Source organism: Callithrix jacchus, chromosome 2 (assembly GCF_049354715.1).
Source record: "Callithrix jacchus isolate 240 chromosome 2, calJac240_pri, whole genome shotgun sequence".
Lineage (NCBI taxonomy): Eukaryota > Metazoa > Chordata > Mammalia > Primates > Cebidae > Callithrix > Callithrix jacchus.
The window spans coordinates 58,225,520-58,248,708 of NC_133503.1; the positions used below are offsets into that span (position 1 = coordinate 58,225,520).

The window sequence follows — 23,189 nt, forward strand, 5'->3', positions numbered from 1 at the left end:
CATTACCTGGAGAGATGCCCAGAGGGGTCTCTGGCTCCTGAACCTCAGCCTCATGATCATCACCGAGGTCACCCCCAGAATTCAGCAGGTCCAGAAATCCAACGGTAATTTTCCTCTAGGGTTGGGGAATTGCGTTTGCACTAACTAACTCATAAGTCAGGAACTTAATTACCACAGGAGAGCATACATGCACCTGTAATGAGAGCTGCATCTCACAGGACACCAATGCTGCTCTTTAGCAAAAGCATCTTCCGTTGTCCAGAGTTCAGACAAGAAGGCTGCTGGGTGAGCCAAGAGTAGAGAAAAAGGAACTAGAAATTCCTAACCAAAAGATTTTACAAGATAAGGCAGCTTACCCTTCTCAAAGTATTTTCCCCGGGAATAGGCTGATCTAAAGTTAAATTTCCAGAACTGACATTCAAAGGCTTTTTCTCAAGTCTTGGTTCTACATTTACCAAACATAGGCTATGCAGCCAACTTCTCAGAGCCTCTGTTTCTCCTTTATAAGAAGATCCATTTTAATAAACCACTCTACCTTTATTGCAGGATCACTACGGGCCAGAATAAAAATGGATGTGAATACTGTGGCTGCAGACACTGAATGTAATTTTCTGCGTGAGTGCTACCTGTCACTAGAGACCTGCCTCTTCTCAGCAGATTGGAGATAGACTGACAAACCCAAAGACTTTGCTTGCTTGTTTGCTTGCTTCATCTGTCTCCCAGGATGAAGTGCAGTGGCATGATCAGCTCACTTCAGTCTTGAGCTTCTGGGCTCAAGTGATTCTCCTCACTCAGCCTCCTGAGTGGCTGGTACTACAGATGCATGCCACTACACCTAGCTAATTTTTAATTTTTCGTGGAGATGGGGTTTTGAACTCCTTGTATCAAGTGACCTTCCTGTATCAGTCTCCCAAAGTGCTAGGATTACAGGTTTGAGCTACTTCACCCAGCCTGAAACCTTTGATTCTTAGTTTTCTAGGCTCCATGCAATTCATCATCTTTCCTGTATGCCATGATTGCACATTAAATTAATCAAGGCTCAATTAATTTTTGTCAGCAATCAAGACTTGAGACAGAAAGAGGGAAGGTGGTCGGCAGCCTCTATGATGACATTCACAATCTTGGGTACTCTACTTCCCTTGAGTGTGGCTGCATTTAGTGACTCTTGTCTAAAAACAGAATATGCAGAGCTGAAGGGATGTGACTTCCGATGTGAGGTTACAAAATACCCTGCTCCTTTTAGGGTGATTTCCTCCCACTCTCTGGAGGATCACTTGCCCTGGCAGAAGTCAACGGTCATGTAGTGAGTCACCTTTGAGGAGGGAACAAGGTGCCAAAAGTCACAGGAATGACCATGGAGTGGTACCTCCCCCTCCAAGCCCTGAGAGGGCTGCACCTGCTGAACAGCTGAGTGGGAACCTCAGGAGAGGCCTCGGGCTGGAGGCACATGGCTGAGCTGCATCAGATCCCTGGCCCACAGGACACATGAGAAAACAAATGTGTGTTATTCTATTTTAAGCTCCTCAGTTCTGGAGCTATTTGTTACAAAGCAATAAGAAAGTCATACAAAATTAAGGGAAAGCATACTGCAGTGCTGTGCTACTTGCAGAACAGCGATATTGCCTGACAGTGTAGGCCCAGATGGATAAAGGGACAACCAAATTGAAAGGAGGCAAATGAGAAATAGAACATAAAGAGGCCCAAGGAAAACTGGGAACTCCCTGGAGAGTGAAGACAAGGCTCAGCTGGGTGAGAGTGTGACGCCAATGATAACAGAGTCAGAGTTGGAATATGGCGATGTTTTCCACTTGTTGTTTGTAACTATCTGTTCTGTTATTTGCCCTGGATTCAGATATTCTACTGTCAAGGAACATTTGTCTTTTTTAATATCATGATGTTATTTCCTGACTTGGCTTTGTCCATGTAAAATCAGATCATGTCTCTGATGTCTCTCTATACTAAGGTGTTTAGGACAAATTGTTTGGCAGGACATGGTGGCTCACATCTGCAATCCCAGTACTTTGGGAGGCCAAGGCAGGCAGATCACCTCAACTCAAGTATTGGAGACCAGCTTGGGCAACATGGCAACACCCCATATCTAACAAAAATAGATAAAAATGTAACCTGGGCATGGTGGCAGGCACCTGTGGGAGGCTGAGGTGGGTGGGTTGCTTGAGTCCAGGAGGTGGAGGTTGCAGTGAGCCAAGATCATTCCACTGCACTCCAGCCTGGTGACAGTGTGAAACCCTGTCTCAAAAAAACAAAAACAAAAAATAATTCTTGGCTAAATATCAAGGTAAATCCCTCTTTATTAGCAGGCTCCAAATAAATTCATTGGAAATTTGTTTGATAAAACAGTGAATAAACAACTCAGAAATCCAAGTGAAATATATCAGTTAAAAGGATCTCATAAAGAAGGCACTTCAATTTCTACTAAAGGTAACTTAGGAAGCACATATTACCTATAGTGCTTTTTCAGCCAGTTCTACTGAAGCTCTGACTGTGGGATTATTTTATAAGTCCCAGCGTAACTAAACCCTCACTGTTCCTAAGAGTCTTGGGTACCAAATCATTGCTTCTCCTCACTGGCCCTGTGACTTCCTGTTACTCTCAATATGACTGACGATGACAGCATCCATCACAACTCTTCCTTTCTCATGTGGGGCACAACAGGAGAACATCCTTTTCCTATATTATGAACATAATAGAGTAGTTAGCCTAAGAAAACTCTCAGAACATACAGACTGTAGACTGAAGAGCAACACCTGCTTTCTTCCCTTCCTTTCTATAGAACACATGAATTATCTCCTGGGAATGAAATGCTTTCAGCCCCGTTAAACATAGTTTCCCAAGTCCGTGTGATCTCAGATAAAAGATTTGGTTTCATATGGCACAGCCAAGACTTTGCCTGATGAAGAGCGTTGTCCAAAGGTCTATGACACATGAAACAGCTCAGTTCTACCCTTCTTGATAAAGATACATACAGCACATATATGCAGTCCAATTCTAGGAGCCAGGAGGGCTCCGACTGTTGTGTTAGGGAGATATGAAGGAGTGTCTCCTATTATGACCCAAAGCTTCAGTTGTTGAGATCTAATAAGTTACACACAAAATTGCTGACTAAAGACATAGCATACAGATGTCCATAAAGAAATGTCAGTCAATCTAATACATTTTGTCCATATTCTCAGGTGACCAGGAGTAACAACTGAGCTATGGAGACATGGGCGAACCAACCATCCACAAATGACTTCATCCTCTCGGGCATCTTCTCCCACAGTACAGCTGACCTTGTCCTCCTCTCTGTGGTTATGGTGGTCTTCACAGTGGCCCTCTGTGGAATGTCCTCCTCATCTTCCTCATCTACATGGATCCTCAACTTCACACCTCCACGTACTTCTTCCTCAGCCAGCTGTCCCTCATGGACCTCATGTTTGTCTGTACCAATGTGCCAAAGATGGTGGCCAACTTCCTGTCTGGTAGGAAGTCCATCTCCTTTGTGAGCTGTGGCATACAAATTGGCCTCTTTGTCTGTCTTGTAGGATCTGAGGGGCTCTTGCTGGGACTCATGGCTTGTGACCGCTATGTGGCCATTAGCCACCTCCTATCCTCATGAATCGGAGGGTCTGTCTCCAAATTACTGGGAGCTCCTGGGCCTTTGGGCTAATAGATGGCTTGATCCAGTTGGTGGTAGTAATGAACTTCCCCTACTGTGGCTTGAGGGAAGTGAATCATTTCTTCTGTGAAATGCGATCCCTGTTGAAGCTGGCCCATGTAGACACATCCCTGTTTGAGAAGGTGATATTTTCTTGCTGTGTCTTCATGCTTCTCTTCCCATTCTCCATCATCGTGGCCACCTATGCTTGCATTCTAGGGACGATGCTGCAAATGCATTCTTCCCAGGCCTGGAAAAAGTCTCTGGCCACCTGCTCCTCCCATCTGACAGCGGTCACCCTCTTCTATGGAGCAGTCATGTTCATCTACCTGTGGCCTAGGCACTATCGGGCTCCCAGCCATGACAAGGTGGCTTCTGTCTTCTATACAGTCCTCACTTCCATGCTCAACCCCCTCATTTACAGCTTGAGGAACCAGGAGGTAATGGTGGCACTAAGGAAGGGGCTGGACCGCTGCAGGATTGGCAGCCAACAATGAACCCAGGGCATCCAGTGCCTGGATTTGCCATTGCTTGGCTCTGGGATGTCACGTTAATAATGATTTCATTTTCAGTCTTGGTTTCCTGGTTAATAATGATGATTGTGACACCTGCAGACTTGGAAAGTCTTTTTAAACCTACATCCATTCTTTCTCTTTCTTTCTTTCTTTTTCTTCTTTCTTTCCCCTTCCTTCCTTCCTTCCTTCCTTCCTTCCTTCCTTCCTTCCTTCCTTCCTTCCTTCCTTCCTTCCTTCCTTTCTTCCTTCCTTCCTTCTTCTTTGTTGGAGTCTCCCTCTGTAGCCTAGGCTGGAGTGCAGTGGTGCAATCTTGGCTCACTGCAACCTTTGCCTCCCTGGTGCTATTTCAAGCAATTTTCTACCTCAGCCTCCTGAGTAGCTGAGATTACAGGCATGTGTCACCATGCCCAGCTAATTTTTGTATTTTTAGTAGATACAGGGTTTCGTCATGTTGGCCAGGCTGGTCTTGAACTCCTGACCTTGTGATCTGCCTGCCTTGGCCTCTCAAAGTGCTGGGATTACAAAGTGAGACACTGCGCCCAACCCACATCAGTTTTCTTTCTTTCTTTCTTTCTTCCTTTCCTTTTTTTTTTTTTTTTTTTTTTAAATTTCTCTCTCCAGGGTCTTACTCTGTCACCCAGGCTGGAGTGCAGTGGCACAATTTTGGGTCACTGCAGCCTTGATTTCCTGTGCTCAGGTGATTCTCCAACCTCAACCTCCTGAGTAGCTGGGTTTACAGGTGAATGTCCCCACGCCTGTCTAATTTTTTTAGTCAGAGATTCACCATGTTGTAGAGACAGTGTTTTGCCCAGGCTGGTCTGGAACTCCTGAACTCAAGCAATCTGCTCATCTCAGCCTCTGAGTGCTGGAATTACAGGCATGAGCCATCATGTCCATCCAACATCAGTACTTTCTATCTGATGAAAAAACAATCCCCTCCAGTATTTTGTGCACTAATTATTTTGTATTATACATTAAAATAAATAGAGGACATTGTAAACCAGCACTGTGCAGAAATAAGGCATTGGGATTGCTGTCACCAATTATTTAAAATTGGAATTACTTCTACTAGAAGAGGATGTCATGCTGAGCATCCTAACTGTCCTTGCTAACGTTTTATTCAGGGCCTACTCTGTGGGTGACATCGTTCTATGATCTACATATAGAGCCCACCTGTCTGATGTTTATATGATGTCTCACACCAGTTATAGCCCAACACTAGGGTCTTAGATGAACAACTTATAGATGGCAGAAAATAGCCTTTGGAGAGAGTCCACTCCTCACAATGTGTAACCAGAAACTTCATAAAGACATATTCAAAGCATACAAGTCATGCTTAAGATGATGAGAGACAGGGTAGAGACATGCTTGTTTGTGTATTCAGTATCTGACACATGGGAAATCCCCTGAGGCTGCTGTCTCCTCACCATGCCCCACCAGTGTGTGCCACTGTGTGTTAGCTCAGCTTCTGCAAGGAGAAAACTGGCTGAACTGCTTCCTCTTTGGGAATGAAGACTGGAGTATGATGACAGAATTTCATCTGCTATCTGAAAACTTATTTTCAGTATTTCCGTTTGAACTATTTGCAGGACTTGTATCCATCCTTCTGAGCTCTGTACCTGTCCTTTGCCCATATTTTGTCCCAAATTCGCCTCTTCCAGGGAGTATCCCTGTTTAAACTCATGCCCACTCAGATTTCTCTAGGATGTTGTATCCCTCAACCTATAAGTATCTTGAGTGTTTCAACAAGAATCATTTATCTACGACCACTGAACCTCTAGACTGGAAGAAAATTTAAAAATTTAGAGCAAACTTAATCTGGTCCCCTTCCATGATGCAAGATTTTAAACCACAATCGCCCAAGGAAAAGTTTTTACCAGTTCTGCCTTATCCAGTCCCATGATAGGGGAATTCCTATTTCACTTTAATTGCATTTCATTGGCATAGAGTTGATGCCCTTAATTCATTTCCTGCACAAGGACCAGGTATTCCATTGAAAAAAATCTACTGAACACCTGCTAGCACCCAAAAATATGGTAAATTCTAGATCACAAAAAGGTTCCACAGAGTCCTCTTATGTTCAGACACACAACTCAATTCACTAACCAGTACTCCTTATAATCGAGTTGCAGTTGTGAGCAAGGCAAACAGAGATTTTCAATTGTTAGGTATTTGTAAGGAAATAATATATAGAAAGAAAATATGTGTGAGATGGGACAAGGTGTGGCGCACATCTGTAATCCCACCACTTTAGGAGGTCAAGATGGGTGGATTGCTTGAACTCAGCAGTTTCAGACCAGGCTGGGCAACATGGCAAAACCCCATCTCTACAAAAAATACAAAAATCAGCCCAGTGTGGTTACTTGGGAGGCTGAATTCCATGGGAGGCTGAGGTGGGAAGATTGCTTGAGTTTAGGAGGTTGAGGCTGCAGTGAACCGTGATTGTGCCACTGCCTTCCAGCCTGGGCCACAGAGCAGGAGGCTGTCTTAAAAACAAATAAACAAACAAATAAATAAAAGAAAAATAAAAAGAAACTACATGTGAGAACACAGGAGAGTAGAAAAAACAAGACCTTTGCCAGGGGACGTGGGAGACTTTTTACTTGCTTCACTTTTGTGTATGCTTGACATTCTTTATGATTAACAGTTTAAAATGCACAAGACCAGATGTCGTTGTTGTTGCCAACTACCTTATCAAATCCTTTCCCATCAAGTTGTCCATTCATCTTATTGGGTGATTTTAGGATATACATGTGTAAAATCTTCATTGCAATCAGTTAGGTCAACATTTTCTGTGTGTGTGAATATGAAAAATTGCTTGAAGCCAGGCATGGTGGATTATTCCTATAATCCCAGTTAATGATGGGGAGGCTGAGGCGGAGGATCACTTGAGCCCAGAAGTCTGATATTGCAGTGTCACTGCACTCCAGCCAGGGCAACTCAGAGAGAACCTATCTCTACAAATTTTAAAATGTTCAATATCAGCTGGGCAGGGTGTTTCATGTCTGTAATCCCAGCACTTTGGGAAGCCAAGGCAAGAGGATCACTTGAGCCCAGGAGTTTGAGACCAGCCTGGGCAACATGGCAAAACCCCATCTCTAGAACAAATAAAAATAAAATATGAATTTTATATTTTAAAATGCTCTACACCTCCATTTGGAAAGACCATTTATGTGTTTGGGTCATGTATGAAAGCTAAGCTGGCATCTCTATAACTGTGGGAAGTAGAAAAAGTCCTTTTTAAGGTTTCCTTTCTTGTTAAATAATAAGTATGCTAATAACTTTGTTAAGTCCTACCTTATGTAGCTGTTAAACATGCCATGCTTATAGGCTTGTAGTACATTCTATGTCCTTGTACTTTAACCAAGATATCTGTGCTGGACGTGCTCACAGGCATGTCCCAGCTCTCCATTCCTTTTACTTGTTTAGAAAAGTTTGAAGTTGTTAGCCACTTGGGTTTTAGTTTAAATTGTGAGGTCTGGCTCCAGCTAACGGAGATCAGACACAGCAGTGAGGACAACCCCAAATGCGTAAGGTATAATTTTTTTTTTAAATTTTTTAATTTTTTATTGCCTTTTAGGTTTTGGGGTACATGTGCAGAACATGTAAGATAGTTGCATAGGTACACACATGGCAGTGTGTTTTGCTGCCTTCCGCCCCTTCACCCACATTTGGCATTTCTCCCAAAGCTATCCCTCCCCAGCCCCCCCCCGCTGTCCCTCCCCTATTCCCCCAAATAGACCCCAGTGTGTAGTACTCCCTTCCCTGTGTCCATGTGTTCTCATTGTTCATCACTCGCCTATGAGTGAGAATATGTGGTTTCATTTTCTGTTCTTGTGTCAGTTTGCTGAGAATGATGTTCTCCAGATTCATCCATATCCCTACAAAGGACACGAACTCATCATTTTTGATGGCTGTATAATATTCCATGGTGTATATGTGCCACATTTTCCCAGACCAGTCTATCATCGATGGGCATTTGATTGGTTCCAGGTCTTTGCTATTGTAAACAGTGCTGCAATGAACATTCGTGTGCATGTGTCCTTATAGTAGAATGATTTATAGTCCTTTGGATATATACCCAGTAATGGGATTGCTGGGTCAAATGGAATTTCTATTTTTAGGTCCTTGAGGACTCGCCACACTGTCTTCCACAATGGCTGAACTAATTTACACTCCCACCAGCAGTGTAAAAGTGTTCCTATTTCTCCACATCCTCTCCAGCATCTGTCTCCAGATTTTTTAATGATCACCATTCTAACTGGCGTGAGATGGTATCTCAATGGAGTTTTGATTTGCATCTCTCTAATGACCAGTGATGATGAGCATTTTTTCATCTGTTTGTTGGCCTCATGTATGTCTTCTTTTGTGAAGTGTCTGTTCATATCCTTTGCCCAATTTTGAATGGGCTTGTTTGTTTTTTTCCTGTAAATCTGTTTCAGTTCCTTGTAAATTCTGGATATCAGCCCTTTGTCAGATGGGTAGACTGCAAAAATTTTTTCCTATTCTGTTGGTTGCCGATTCACTTTAGTGACTGTTTCTTTTGCTGTGCAGAAGCTGTGGAGTTTGATTAGGTCCCATTTGTCTTTTTTGGCTTTTGTTGCCAATGCTTTTGGTGTTTTTGTCATGAAGTCCTTGCCTATGCCTATGTCCTGAATGGTTTTGCCTAGATTTTCTTCTAGGGTTTTTATGGTGCTAGGTCGTATGTTTAAGTCTTTAATCCATCTGGAGTTAATTTTAGTGTAAGGTGTCAGGAAGGGGTCCAGTTTCTGCTTTCTGCACATGGCTAGCCAGTTTTCCCAACACCATTTATTAAACAGGGAGTCCTTTCCCCATTGCTTGTTATTGTCAGATTTATCAAAGATTGTATGGTTGTAGATATGCTGTGTTGCCTCGATGCCTCTGTTCTGTTCCATTGGTCTATATCTCTGTTTTGGTACCAGTACCATGCTGTTTTGATTACTGTAGCCTTGTAGTATAGTTTGAAGTCCAGTAGTGTGATGCCTCCTGCTGTGTTCTTTTTGCTTAGGATTGACTTGGCTATGTGGGCTCTCTTTTGGTTCCATATGAAGTTCAAGGTGTTTTTTTCCAGTTCTGTGAAGAAAGTCAATGGTAGCTTGATGGGGATAGCGTTGATTCTGTAAATTACTTTGGGCAGTATAGCCATTTTCATGATATTGATTCTTCCTAACCATAAACATGGAATGCTTCTCCATCTGTTTGTGTCCTGTCTTATTTTGTTGAGCAGTGGTTTGTAGTTTTCCTTGAAGAGGTCCCTTACGTTCCTTGTAAGTTGTATTCCTAGGTATTTTGTTCTCTTTGTAGCAATTGTGAATGGCAGTTCGTCCTTGATTTGGCTCTCTTTAAGTCTGTTATTGGTGTATAGGAATGCTTGTGATTTTTGCACATTGATTTTATATCCTGAGACTTTGCTGAAGTTGCTTATCAGTTTCAGGAGTTTTTGGGCTGAGACGATGGGGTCTTCTAATTATACTATCATGTCGTCTGCAAATAGAGACAATTTGGCTTCCTCCTTTCCTATTTGAATACGCTTTATTTCTTTTTCTTGCCTGATTGCTCTGGCTAGAACTTCCAGTACTATATTGAATAGAAGTGGTGAGTGAGGGCATCCTTGTCTAGTGCCAGATTTCAAAGGGAATGCTTCTAGTTTTTGCCCATTCAGTATGATATTGGCTGTTGGTTTGTTGTAAATAGCTTTTATTATTTTGAGATATGTTCCATCAATACCGAGTTTATTGAGGGTTTTTAGCATAAAGGGCTGTTGAATTTTGTCAAAGGCCTCTCTGCATCAATTGAAATAATCACGTGGTTTTTGTTTTTGGTTCTGTTTATGTGGTGAATTATGTTGATAGACTTGTGTATGTTGAACCAGTCTTGCATCCCCAGGATGAATCCTACTTGTTCATGGTGGATAAGCTTTTTGATGTGCTGTTGCAATCGGCTTGCCTATATTTTATTGAAGATTTTTGCATGTATGTTCATCATGGATATTGGCCTGAAGTTTTATTTTCTTGTTGAGTCTCTGCTGGGTTTTGGTATCAGGATGATGTTGGTTTCATAAAATGAATTGGGAAGGATTCCCTCTTTTTTGATTATTTGGAATAGTTTCAGAAGGAATGGTACCAGTTCCTCTTTGTGTGTCTGGTAGAATGCGGCTGTGAACCCATCTGGACCTGGGCTTTTTTTGTGTCGTAGGCTCTTAATTGCTGCCTCGACTTCAGACCTTGTTATTGGTCTATTAATAGTTTTGGCTTCCCCCTGGTTTAGGCTTGGGAGGACACAGGTGTCCAGGAATTTATACATATCTTCCAAGTTTACTAGTTTATGTGCATGGAGTTGTTTGTAATATTCTCTGATGATGATTTGAATTTCTGTGGAATCTGTGGTGATTTTCCTTTATCGTTTTTTATTGCACCTATTTGGTTGTTCTCTCTTTTCTTTTATATCAGTCTGGCTAGTGGTCTGTCTATTTTGTTTATCTTTTCAAAAAACCAGCTCTTGAATTTATTGATTTTTTGAAGGGGTTTTCGTGTCTCTATCTCCTTCAGTTCTGCTCTGATCTTAGTTGTTTCTTGTCTTCTGCTAGGTTTTGAGTTTTTTTGATCTTGCTCCTCTAGCTCTTTCAATTTTGATGATAGGGTGTCAATTTTGGATCTCTCCACTCTTCTCATATGGGCACTTATTGCTATATATATATATTTTTTCTTTTTTTTAAACTTTTTTATTGGATTTTAGGTTTTGGGGTACATGAGCAGAGCATGCAAGACAGTTGCGTAGGCACACACATGGCAGTGTGCTTTGCTTTCCTTTTCCCCTTCACCCACATTTGGCATTTTTCCCCAGGTCATTCCTCCCCACCTCCCCCTCCCACTGGCCCTCCCCTTTTCCCCCTAAGAGACCCCAGTGTTTAGTACTCCCCTTTCTGTGTCCATGTGTTCTCATTTTTCATCACCCGCCTATGAGTGAGAATATGCGGTGTTTCATTTTCTGTTCTTGTGTCAGTTTGCTGAGGATGACGTTCTCCAGATTCATCCATGTCCCTACAAACGACACAAACTCATCATTTCTGATTGCTGCATAATATTCCATGGTATACATGTGCCACATTTTTCCAATCCAGTCTATCATCAATGGGCATTTGGGTTGATTCCAGGTCTTTGCTATTGTAAACAGTGCTGCAATGAACATTCGTGTACATGTGTCCTTATAGTAGAACGATTTATAGTCTTTTGGATATATACCCAGTAATGGGATTGCTGGGTCAAATGGAATTTCTATTTCTAAGGCCTTGAGGAATCACCACACTGTCTTCCAAAATGGTTGAACTAATTTACACTGCCACCAACAGTGTAAAAGTGTTCCTTTTTCTCCACATCCTCTCCAGCATCTGTTGTCTCCAGATTTTATAATGATTGCCATTCTAACTGGTGTGAGATGGTATCTCAATGTGGTTTTGATTTGCATCTCTCTGATGACCAGTGAAGATGAGCATTTTTTCATATGATTGTTGGCCTCATATATGTCTTCTTTCGTAAAGTGTCTGTTCATATCCTTTGCCCACTTTTGAATGGGCTTGTTTGTTTTTTTCCTGTAAATCTGTTTGAGTTCTTTGTAAATTCTGGATGTCAGCCCTTTGTCAGATGGGTAAACTGCAAAAATTTTTTCCCATTCTGTTGGTTGCCGATTCACTCTATTGACTGTTTCTTTTGCCGTGCAGAGGCTGTGGAGTTTGATTAGGTCCTATTTGTCTATTTTGGCTTTTGTGGCCAATGCTTTTGGTGTTTTGTTCATGAAGTCCTTGCCTACTCCTACGTCCTGGATAGTTTTGCCTAGATTTCCTTCTAGGGTTTTTATTGTGCGGGGTCTTATGTTTAAGTCTTTAATCCATCTGAAGTTAATTTTAGTGTAAGGTGTCAGGAAGGGGTCCAGTTTCTGCTTTCTGCACATGGCTAGCCAGTTTTCCCAACACCATTTGTTGAACAGGGAATCCTTTCCCCATTGCTTGTTTTTGACAGGTTTATCAAAGATTGTGTGGTTGTAGATATGTTGTGTTGCATCTGTTGCCTCTGTTCTGTTCCATTGGTCTATATCTCTGTTTTGGTACCAGTACCATGCTGTTTTGATTACTGTAGCCTTGTAGTATAGTTTGAAATCTGGTAGTGTGATGCCCCCCGCTGTGTTCTTTTTGCTTAGAATTGACTTGGCTATGCGGGCTCTCTTTTGGTTCCATATGAAGTTCATGGTGGTTTTCTCCAGTTCTGTGAAGAAAGTCGATGGTAGCTTGATGGGGATAGCATTGATTCTGTAAATTACTTTGGGCAGTATAGCCATTTTCACGATATTAATTCTTCCTAACCATGAACATGGAATGTTTCTCCATTTGTTTGTGTCCTCTCTGACTTCGTTGAGCAGTGGTTTGTAGCTTTCCTTGAAGAGGTCCCTTACGTTCCTTGTGAGTTGAATTCCAAGGTATTTTATTCTTTTTGTAGCAATTGTGAATGGCAGTTCGTTCTTGATTTGGCTTTCTTTAAGTCTGTTATTGGTGTATAGGAATGCTTGTGATTTTTGCACATTGATTTTATATCCTGAGACTTTTCTGAAGTTGCTTATCAGTTTCAGGAGTTTTTGGGCTGAGGCGATGGGGTCTTCTAGGTATACTATCACGTCGTCTGCAAATAGGGACAATTTGGCTTCCTCCTTTCCTATTTGAATACTCTTTATTTCTTTTTCTTGCCTGATTGCTATGGCTAGAACTTCCAGTACTATATTGAATAGGAGTGGTGAAAGAGGGCATCCTTGTCTAGTGCTGGAATTCAAAGGGAATGCTTCCAGTTTTTGCCTATTCAGTATGATATTGGCTGTTGGTTTTTCATAAATAGCTTCTATTACTTTGAGATACGTTCCATCAATACCGAGTTTATTGAGGGTTTTTATCCTAAAGGGCTGTTGAATTTTGTCAAATACCTTCTCTGCGTCAATTGAGATAATCATGTGGTTTTTGTTTTTGGTTCTGTTTATGTGGTGAATTACGTTGATAGACTTGCGTATGTTGAACCAGCCTTGCATCCCCAGGATGAATCCTACTTGATCATGATGGATAAGTTTCTTGATTTGCTGTTGCAATCGGCTTGCCAATATTTTATTGAAGATTTTCGCATCTATGTTCATCATGGATATTGGCCTGAAGTTTTCTTTTCTTGTTGGGTCTCTGCCGGGTTTTGGTATCAGGATGATATTGGTCTCGTAGAATGATTTGGGAAGGATTCCTTCTTTTTGGATTGTTTGAAATAGTTTTAGAAGGAATGGTACCAGCTCCTCTTTGTGTGTCTGGTAGAATTCGGCTGTGAACCTGTCTGGACCTGGGCTTTTTTTGTGTGGTAGGCTCTTAATTGCTGCCTCGACTTCTGCCCTTGTTATTGGTCTATTCATAGTTTCAGCTTCCTCCTGGTTTAGGCTTGGGAGGACACAGGAGTCCAGGGATTTATCCATTTCTTCCAGGTTTGCTAGCTTATGTGCGTAGAGTTGTTTGTAATATTCTCTTATGATGGTTTGAATTTCTGTGGAATCTGTGGTGATTTCCCCTTTATAATTTTTTATTGCATTTATTTGGTTGTTCTCTCTTTTCCTTTTAATCAATCTAGCTAGTGGTCTATTTTGTTGATCTTTTCAAAAAACCAGCTCTTGGATTTATTGATTTTTTGGAGGGTTTTTCGTGTCTCAATCTCCTTCAGTTCAGCTCTGATCTTAGTTATTTCTTGTCTGCTGCTGGGTTTTGAGTTTTTTTGATCTTGCTCCTCTAGCTCTTTCATTTTTGACGATAGGGTGTCAATTTTGGATCTCTCCATTCTCCTCATATGGGCACTTATCGCTATATACTTTCCTCTAGAGACTGCTTTAAATGTGTCCCAGAGATTCTGGCATGTTGTGTCTTCATTCTCGTTGGTTTCGAAGAACTTCTTTATTTCTGCCTTCATTTCATTGTTTATCCAGTCAACATTCAGGAGCCAGTTGTTCAGTTTCCATGAAGCTGTGCGGTTCTGGGTTGGTTTCTGAATTCTGAGCTCTAACTTGATTGCACTATGGTCTGAGAGGCTGTTTGTTATGATTTCAGTTGTTTTGCATTTGCTGAGCAGTGCTTTACTTCCAATTATGTGGTCAATTTTAGAGTAGGTGTGATGTGGTGCTGAGAAGAATGTATATTCTGTGGATTTGGGGTGGAGAGTTCTGTAAATGTCTATCAGGTTTGCTTGCTCCAGGTCTGAGTTCAAGCCCCGGATATCCTTGTTGATTTTCTGTCTGGTTGATCTGTCTAATATTGACAGTGGGGTGTTAAAGTCTCCCACTATAATTGTGTGGGAGTCTAAGTCTCTTTGTAAGTCTTTAAGAACTTGCCTTATGTATCTGGGTGCTCCTGTGATGGGTCCATATATGTTTAGGATCGTTAGCTGTTCTTGTTGTATCGATCCTTTTACCATTATGTAATGTCCTTCTTTGTCTCTTTTGATCTTTGTTGCTTTAAAGTCTATTTTATCAGAGATGAGAATTGCAACTCCTGCTCTTTTTTGCTCTCCATTTGCTTGGTAAATCTTCCTCCATCCCTTTATTTTGAGCCTTTGTGTATCCTTGCATGCGAGGTGGGTTTCCTGGATACAGCACACTGATAGGTTTTGGATTTTTATCCAATTTGCCAGTCTGTGTCTTTTGATGGGTGCATTTAGTCCATTTACATTTAGGGTTAGTATTGTTATGTGTGAATTTGATACTGCCATTTTGATGCTAGCTGGCTGTTTTGCCTGTTAGTTGTTGTAGATTCTTCATTATGTTGATGCTCTTTAGCAATTAGTGTGATTTTGGAATGGCTGGTACTGGTTGTTCCTTTCTATGTGTAGTGCCTTTTTCAGGAGCTCTTGTAAAGCAGGCCTGGAGGTGACAAAATCTCTGAGTACTTGCTTGTTCACAAAGGATTTTATTTTTCCTTTACTTCTGAAGCTCAGTTTGGCTGGATATGAAATTCTGGGTTGAAAGTTCTTTTCTTTAAGGATGTTGAATATTGGCCCCCACTCTCTTCTGGCTTGCAGAGTTTCTGCCAAGAGGTCTGCTGTGAGTCTGATGGGCTTTCCTTTGTGGGTGACCGGACCTTTCTCTCTGGCTGCCCTTAGTATTTTCTCCTTTATTTCAACCTTGTTGAATCTGACGATTATGTGCCTTGGGGTTGCTCTTCTTGCGGAATATCTTTGTGGTGTTCTCTGTATTTCCTGCATTTGAGTGTTGGCCTGTCTTGCTAGGTGGGGGAAATTTTCCTGGATGATGTCCTGAAGAGTATTTTCCAACTTGGATTCATTCTCTTCATCACATTCTGGTACACCTATCAAACGTAGGTTAGGTCTCTTCACATAGTCCCACATTTCTTGGAGACTTTGTTCATTCCTTTTTGCGCTTTTTTCTCTGATCTTGGTTTCTTGTTTTATTTCATTGAGTTGATCTTCGACTTCTGAAATTCTTTCTTCTGCTTGGTCAATTCGGCTATTGAAACTTGTGCATGCTTCGTGAAGTTCTCGTATTGTGTTTTTCATCTCCTTTAATTCATTCATATTCCTCTCTAAGTTATCCATTCTTGTTATCATTTCCTCGAATCTTTTTTCAAGGTTCTTAGTTTCTTTGCATTGATTTGAAACATGTTCTTTTAGCTCACAAAAGTTTCTCACTATCTACCTTCTGAAGTCTAATTCCATCATTTCGTCACAGTCATTCTCCATCCAGCTTTGTTCCCTTGCTGGTGAGGAGTTTTGTTCCTTTCTAGGAGGCGAGGTATTCTGGTTTCGGGTGTTTTCCTCCTTTTTGCGCTGGTTTCTTCCCATCTTTGTGGATTTATCCACCTGTCGTCTGTGTAGTTGCTGACTTTTCGATTGGGTCTCTGGGTGGACCCCCAGATTGTTGATGATGAAGTATTTCTGTTACTTGGTTTTCCTTCTACCAGTCTAGCCCCTTTGCTGTACGACTGCAGAGGTCCACTCCAGGCCTTGCTTGTCTGGGGTACACCTATAGCAGCTACGGGACAGTAGGGATGCTACCAGTTTGTTTTTCTGCTATCTTTGTCCCAGAATGATGTCTGCCAAATGTCAGTCTTTTGGATATAGAGGGGTCAGGGAGCTGCTTGAGGAGACAGTCCGTACTTTATAGTAGCTCAAGTGCTGAGCTGTGAGCTCTGATGTTCATTCAGGGCTGTTCGGCTGCTATGTTTAGTTCTGCTGCAACAGAACTCAAAAAAAGCCCTTTTTTTCTCAGCTGCTCTTTCTGAAGGGGTTGGTGCTTTATCTTTGAGTGTCTGCCGGGTTGTCCTGCCCAGCTAGGAGGCAGTCTTGTCCTGCCGGGGCTCCGCTCTGCTGGTGTGAGGTTTACCCTGTTTCTGCGGTTTTCGCCCTGCAGCCGCGGGCTCCGCCCTGCGGCGGAGTCTCTCTGTTGTACCGGGTTTCCTCGGCAATGGCAGGCTGCGTCAGCAATGGGCGTGTACCTCAGTAGGGGCTGATTGCCTCGGTAATGGCGGACGCCCCTCCCGCACGGAGTTGCGCCTTAAGGTAACCTCCTAACGGCGAGCGTTTGGAATCCCGTTTTGTTTGTCGCACTGCGCTACCCCTAACGCTTTGTCCTGGGGTGGCTCACTTTTCAAGTCCCGTTCAGTCTCAAGTTCAGCCCTCTCAGGTCTCAGGTGGCCAGTTCAACAGGGCACCCGGAACAGTGCGCTTTTGTGCGGACCTCTGTGGAGCGCCTCTGCGCTTCAGCGCGGGCTGCGGCCGCACCAGCTGCTGGCTACACCAGTCAAGATCTCTCGCTGGCGTCCCGCGTTTGTTTTATATCTGGGAATTTCCCCATTCTGTGGGCAGCAGAGGTCCGTCTGGAAATGCGTCCCTGACTCACCTACTCCGCGCATCCAGCGAGAGCCTCAATCCTGGGTTGTTCTCCGAAAGTTCTTTTCTTTAAGAATGTTGAATATTGGCCCCCACTCTCTTCTGGCTTGTAGTGTTTCTGCCGAGAGATCTGCTGTGAGTCTGATGGGCTTCCCTTTGTGGGTGACCCGACCTTTCTCTCTGGCTGCCCTTAGTATTTTCTCCTTTATTTCAACCTTGTTGAATCTGACGATTATGTGCCTTGGGGTTGCTCTTCTTGCGGAATATCTCTGTGGTGTTCTCTGTATTTCCTGCATTTGAGTGTTGGCCTTTCTTGCTAGGTGGGGGAAATTTTCCTGGATGATGTCCTGAAGAGTATTTTCCAGCTTGGATTCATTCTCTTCGTCCCCTTCTGGTACACCTATCAAACGTAGGTTAGGTCTTTTCACATAGTCCCACATTTCTTGGAGACTTTGTTCATTCCTTTTTGTGCTTTTTTCTCTAATCTTGGTTTCTCATTTTATTTCATTGAGTTGGTCTTCGACTTCAGATATTCTTTCTTCTGCTTGGTCAATTCGGCTATTGAAACTTGTGCATGCTTCGTGAAGTTCTCGTATTGTGTTTTTCAGCTCCTTTAATTCATTCATATTCCTCTCTAAGTTATCCATTCTTTTTATCATTTTCCCATATATTTTTTCAAGTTCCTTAGTTTCTTTGCATTGATTTAATACATGTTCTTTTAGCTCACAAAAGTTTCTCATTATCCACCTTCTGAAGTCTAACTCCGTCATTTCATCACAGTCATTCTTCGTCCAGCTTTGTTCCCTTGCTGGTGAGGAGTTTTGTTCCTTTCTAGGAGGCGAGGTGTTCTGGTTTCGGGTGTTTTCCTCCTTTTTTCGCTGGTTTCTTCCCATCTTTGTGGATTTATTCGCTTGTCATCTGCGTAGTTGCTGACTTTTCGATTGGGTCTCTGAGTGGACACCCAGATTGTTGATGATGAAATATTTCTGTTATTTGGTTTTCCTTCTACCAGTCTAGCCCCTTTGCTGTACGACTGCTGAGGTCCACTCCAGGCCCTGCTTGTCTGTGGTACACCTCTAGCAGCTGTGGCACAGTGAGGGATGCTACCAGTTTCTTTTTCTGCTATCTTTGTCCCAGGATGATGCCTACCAAATGTCAGTCTTTTGGATTTAGAGGGGTCAGGGAGCTGCTTGAGGAGACAGTCTGTACTTTATAAGAGCTCAATTGCTGAGCTGTGAGCTCTGTTGTTCATTCAGGGCTGTTAGGCTGCTATGTTTGATTCTGCTGCAACAGAGCTCATTAAAAAAACCCTTTTTTTCTCAAATGCTCTGTGTTGGGGGTTCGGGCTTTATTTTTGGATGTCCACTGAGGTGTTCGGCCCAGCTAGGAGTCAGACTAGCCACTGTTTGCCTGCTGAGGCTCCACCCTGCTGTTGTGTGGTTCTCCCTGATGCTGCAGGCTCTGCTGTTCTGCTGTGGTCTCCGCCACGTCCTGCCGCAGAGTCTCTTCATTGTAGCGGGTTGCCTCGGCAACAGCAGGCTGCGTCAGCAGTGGGCGTGTATCTCAGTAGGGACGGGTTGCCTCGGCAACGGCTGGCTGCGTCGGCAGTGGGCGTGTATCTCAGTTGGGGCGTGTTGCCTCAGTAATGGGGGACGCCCCTCACCCACAGAGTGTCTCAGACTGCCCGCCCAGGGATCGTTTGAAATCGTGGCTTTGTTTGTCCCACTGGGCTACCCCGAATGCTCTGTCCCTGCAATCCCCCGGGCTGGCCCCCTGTCCAAGTCTCACTCAGTCTCAAGTCCAGCCCTCTCAAGTCTCAGGCCGCCGGTTCAACAGGGCACCCGGACAAGCGAGCCCTGCGGGGACCCCTGGGGTGGCCGGCCGCCGACACCCCGGCTGCCGGCCTTGCCAGGCAGAGGCACTGCCTGGCGTCCCGTGTCTCCTCTATACTTTGGAGTTTCCCCGTTCCATGGGCAACAAAGATCAGTCTGGAAATGCAGCTCTGACTCACCCCTCTGCAGATTCAACGAGAGCTCCAATCCTGGATTGTTCTCACAGTGCCATCTTGAGTCCTCCCTGCTATATATTTTTATCTAGAGACTGCTTTCAATGTGTCTCAGAGATTCTGGCATGTTGTGTCTTCGTTCTTGTTGGTTTCGAAGAACTTCTTTATTTCTGCCTTCATTTCATTGTTTATCCAGTCAACATTCAAGAGCCAGTTGTTCGGTTTCCATGAAGCTGTGCGGTTCTGAGTTAGTTTCTGAATTCTGAGTTCTAACTTGATTGCACTGTGGTCTGAGAGACTATTTGTTATGATTTCAGTTGTTTTTCATTTGCTGAGGAGTGCTTTACTTCCAAGTATGTGGTCAATTTTAGAGTAGGTGTGATGTGGTGCTAATAAGAATGTATATTCTGTGGATTTGGGGTGGAGAGTTCTGTAAATGTCTATCAGGTTTGCTTGTTCCAGGTCTGAGTCCAAGCTCTGGATATCCTTGTTAATTTTCTGTCTGGTTGATCTGTCTAATATTGACAGTGGAGTGTTAAAGTCTCCCATTATTATTGTGTGGGAGTCTAAGTCTCTTTGTAAGTCATTAAGAACTTGCCTTATATATCTGGGTGCTCCTGTATTGGGTCCATATATATTTAAGATCATTAGCTCTTCTTGTTGTATCGATCCTTTTACCATTACGTAATGTCCTTCTTTGTCTCTTTTGATCTTTGTTGCTTTAAAGTCTGTTTTATCGGAGACGAGAATTGCAACTCCTGCTTTTTTTTGCTCTCCATTTGCTTGGTAAATCTTCCTCCATCCCTTTATCTTGAGCCTTTGTGTATCCTTGCATGTGAGATGGGTTTCCTGGAGACAGCACACTGATGGGTTTTGGCTTTTTATCCAGTTTGCCAGTCTGTGTCTTTTGATTGGTGCATTTAGTCCATTTACATTTAGTGTTAATATTGTTATGTGTGAATTTGATACTGCCATTTTGATGCTAGCTGGCTGTTTTGCCTGTTAGTTGATGCAGATTCTTCATTTTGTTGATGCTCTTTAGCATTTGGTATGTTTTTCGAATGGCTGGTCGTGGTTGTTCCTTTCTATGTGTAGTGCCTCTTTCAGGAGCTCTTGTAAAGCAGGCCTGGTGGTGACAGCATTTCTGAGTACTTGCTTGTTCGCAAAGGATTTTATTTTTCCTTCACTTATGAAGCTTAGTTTGGCTGGATATGAAATTCTGGGTTGAAAGTTCTTTTCTTTAAGGATGTTGAATATTGGCCCCCACTTTCTTCTGACTTGTAGGGTTTCTGCCGAGAGATCTGCTGTGAGTCTGATGGGCTTCCCTTTGTGGGTGTCCCGACCTTTCTCTCTGGCTTCCCTTAGCATTTTCTCCTTCATTTCATCCCTGCTGAATCTGACGATTATGTGTCTTGGGGTTGTTCTCCTTGTGGAGTATCTTTGTGATGTTCTCTATATTTTCTGGACTTGGATATTGGCCTGCCTTTCTAGGTTGGGGAAATTTTCCTGGATAATATCCTGAAGAGTATTTTCCAGCTTGGATTCATTCTCTTTGTCACATTCTGGTACACCTATCAAATGTAGATTAGGTCTCTTCACATAGTCCCACATTTCTTGTAGAATTTGTTCATTCCTTTTTGTGCTTTTTTCTCTAATCTTGGCTTCTCATTTTATTTCATTGAGTTGATCTTCGACTTCTGATATCCTTTCTTCTGCTTGTTCAATTTGGCTGTTGAAACTTGTGCATTCTTTGCGAAGTTCTCATGTTTTTTTTTCCAGCTCCTTCAATTCACTCATATTCCTGTCTAAGTTGTCCATTCTTGTTATCATTTCCTCAAATCTTTTTTCATATAGTTTTTCAAGGTTCTTAGTTTCTTTGCATTATTTTAGAACACGTTCTTTTAGCTCACAGAAGTTTCTCATTACCCACCTTCTGAAGTCTGATTCCATCATTTCATCACACTCATTCTCCATCCAGCTTTGTTCCCTTGCTGGTGAGGAGTTTTGGTCCTTTGTAGGAGGCAAGGTATTCTGGTTTCGGGTGTTTTCCTCCTTTTTGCGCTGGTTTCTCCCCATCTTTGTGGGTTTATCCTCCTGTCGTCTGAGTAGTTGCTGACTTTTCCATTGGGTCTCTGAGTGGAGGCCCAGATTATTGATGATGAAGTATTTCTGTTTCTTAGTTTTCCTTCTAACAGTCTAGCCCCTCTGCTGTAAGACTGCTGAGGTCTATTCCAGGCCCTGCTTGCCTGGGGAACTCCTGTAGCAGCTGCAGAACAGTGAGGGATCCTACCAGTTTTTTCTTCTGCTATCTTTGTCCCAGAATGATGCCCACCAAATGTCAGTCTGATCAGTCCTTTTTGAGGTGACTCTTTGGGTATATGGGGGTCAGGGAGCTGCTTGAGGAGATGGTATGTACCTTATAGGAGTGCAAGTGCTGAGCTGTGAGCTCCGTTGTTCATTCAGGGCTGCTAGGCAAGTACGTTTAAGTCTGCTGCAGCAGAACTCATAAAACCCCTTTTTTCCCTCAGATGCTCTGTCTCGGGGAGTTAGGGCTTTCTTTATGAGTATCCGTTGCACTGTCCTGCCCAGCTAGGAGGCAGTTTAGTCACTATTTGCCTGCTGAGGCTCTGCCCTGCTGCCGTGGGCTCTGCCCTGCTGTCATGGGCTCCACCCTGTTGCTATGAGTTCTGCTCTGGTGTTGTGGGCTCCACCCTGTTGGTGGGGTCTCTCTGTTATGGCGGGTTGCCTCAGCAACAGCAGGCTCTGTCAGCAATGGGAGAGTACCTCAGTAGGGGTGGAATTTCTCGGTAATGGCGGATGCCCCTCCGCCACTGAGCTGCACCCTCCTGGGTTCAGCTGTGCCCACCGTGAAACTCTCAATCCCGAGCGTTTCGAATCGCTGTTTTGTTTGTCCCTTTGGGGGTGGGACCTGTGGAGCCTGATCACCTGGCTCCCTGCCTCAGAGCCCTTTTGTTTTTTTTAAGTTGAACAGTTGACTCTCTCCCAGGTGTTTCAGTCACCTGCTGAAAGGGCACCGGGATCTGTGTGATTTCCCATGCAGTGACCCACTGCGCCGGCTCACAGTTTGCTTCCCGGGAATCTCCTGGCCTGGCTCAGTGTCCAAGTCCCCTTTAATCAGATGAGTATGCTAATATGCCCTCCCAAATCTCAAATTGCCGGTTTAACAGGGCACCCAGACCAGTTTGTTTTGTGTGGCCTGCTGCTGTGCTGTGGCACCAGCCAAAACGGCCACGTCAGCTGAGACAGCTGCGCTGGTGTCCCGTGTCTCTCCTACACCTGGGAATTTCCCTGTTCTGTGGGCAACAATGATCCGTCTGGAAATGCAGTGTAAACTCACCCTCTGTGTCTTCACTGAGAGCTGCAATCCCGAGTTGTTTCTACAGCGCCATCTTCCCCCGCTCCCTCCCACGTAAGGTATACATTTGTGTGTTTCCCTTTATTTGTTGTACTCTCATGGCACAATGGCTAGTGAGAGTATCTTCTTGCAGTCCAGGAAGTAAAAAGTGTGTTGTTAAAAGATCTTTTGTCTCAGTGCTAATTTTTCTTTGTGGCACAGAGCATCTATTTCCAACAGTAACTACTACGAGGCTTGGATCTGTCCTGATCATGTTGTGCCCCATAGTCTGAGCCTGGAAGAATGTCTGCTGCTGTGAATGAGGTCAGCACCCATTCCCATCTGTGAAAACCAATGGCCATGGGAGGGCAGCAGAGAGCTATGAACCCAACCAGAGGGGAAAGCACAGACAGCATGGGACAGGTACAGGCATTTTTGTTTGTTTTCTTTTTTATTTAAGTGACCCTTGCCATCATATTGGTCTGAATTAGCCAGGGATGTGGCCGTAGAGACAGATCTAGTGCAAGTGCAGGAGAGAGCAGAGTGGGGTCCAAAATACTCCAGCCTTCCTCCTGCTGCCCTTGGCAAAGCTGCCAGTCTCTCTGTGCCTTGGCATCCTCATCTGTCACATGAAAATAATAGCATGGGCTGCAGGGGGGCTGGTGACAATAAAGAAGTGAGGTGCATGGCAGCAGTGCAGGCCGGCCCAGGAGGACCACATCTGAGCTCCCAC

At 43.5% G+C, this 23,189-nt stretch overlaps 1 protein-coding gene across 1 annotated transcript; it reads left to right on the top strand.

Annotated features, from left to right (window-relative positions):
* Nucleotides 1-3,215: 3,215 nt before the first annotated feature.
* Nucleotides 3,216-4,152, top strand: LOC100409323 (olfactory receptor 2V2-like). The gene is given in 3 exon segments (XM_008989223.6): nucleotides 3,216-3,336; nucleotides 3,339-3,599; nucleotides 3,602-4,152. Coding segments are annotated over 3 exon segments (933 nt in total).
* The last annotated feature ends 19,037 nt before the right edge of the window (nucleotides 4,153-23,189 follow it).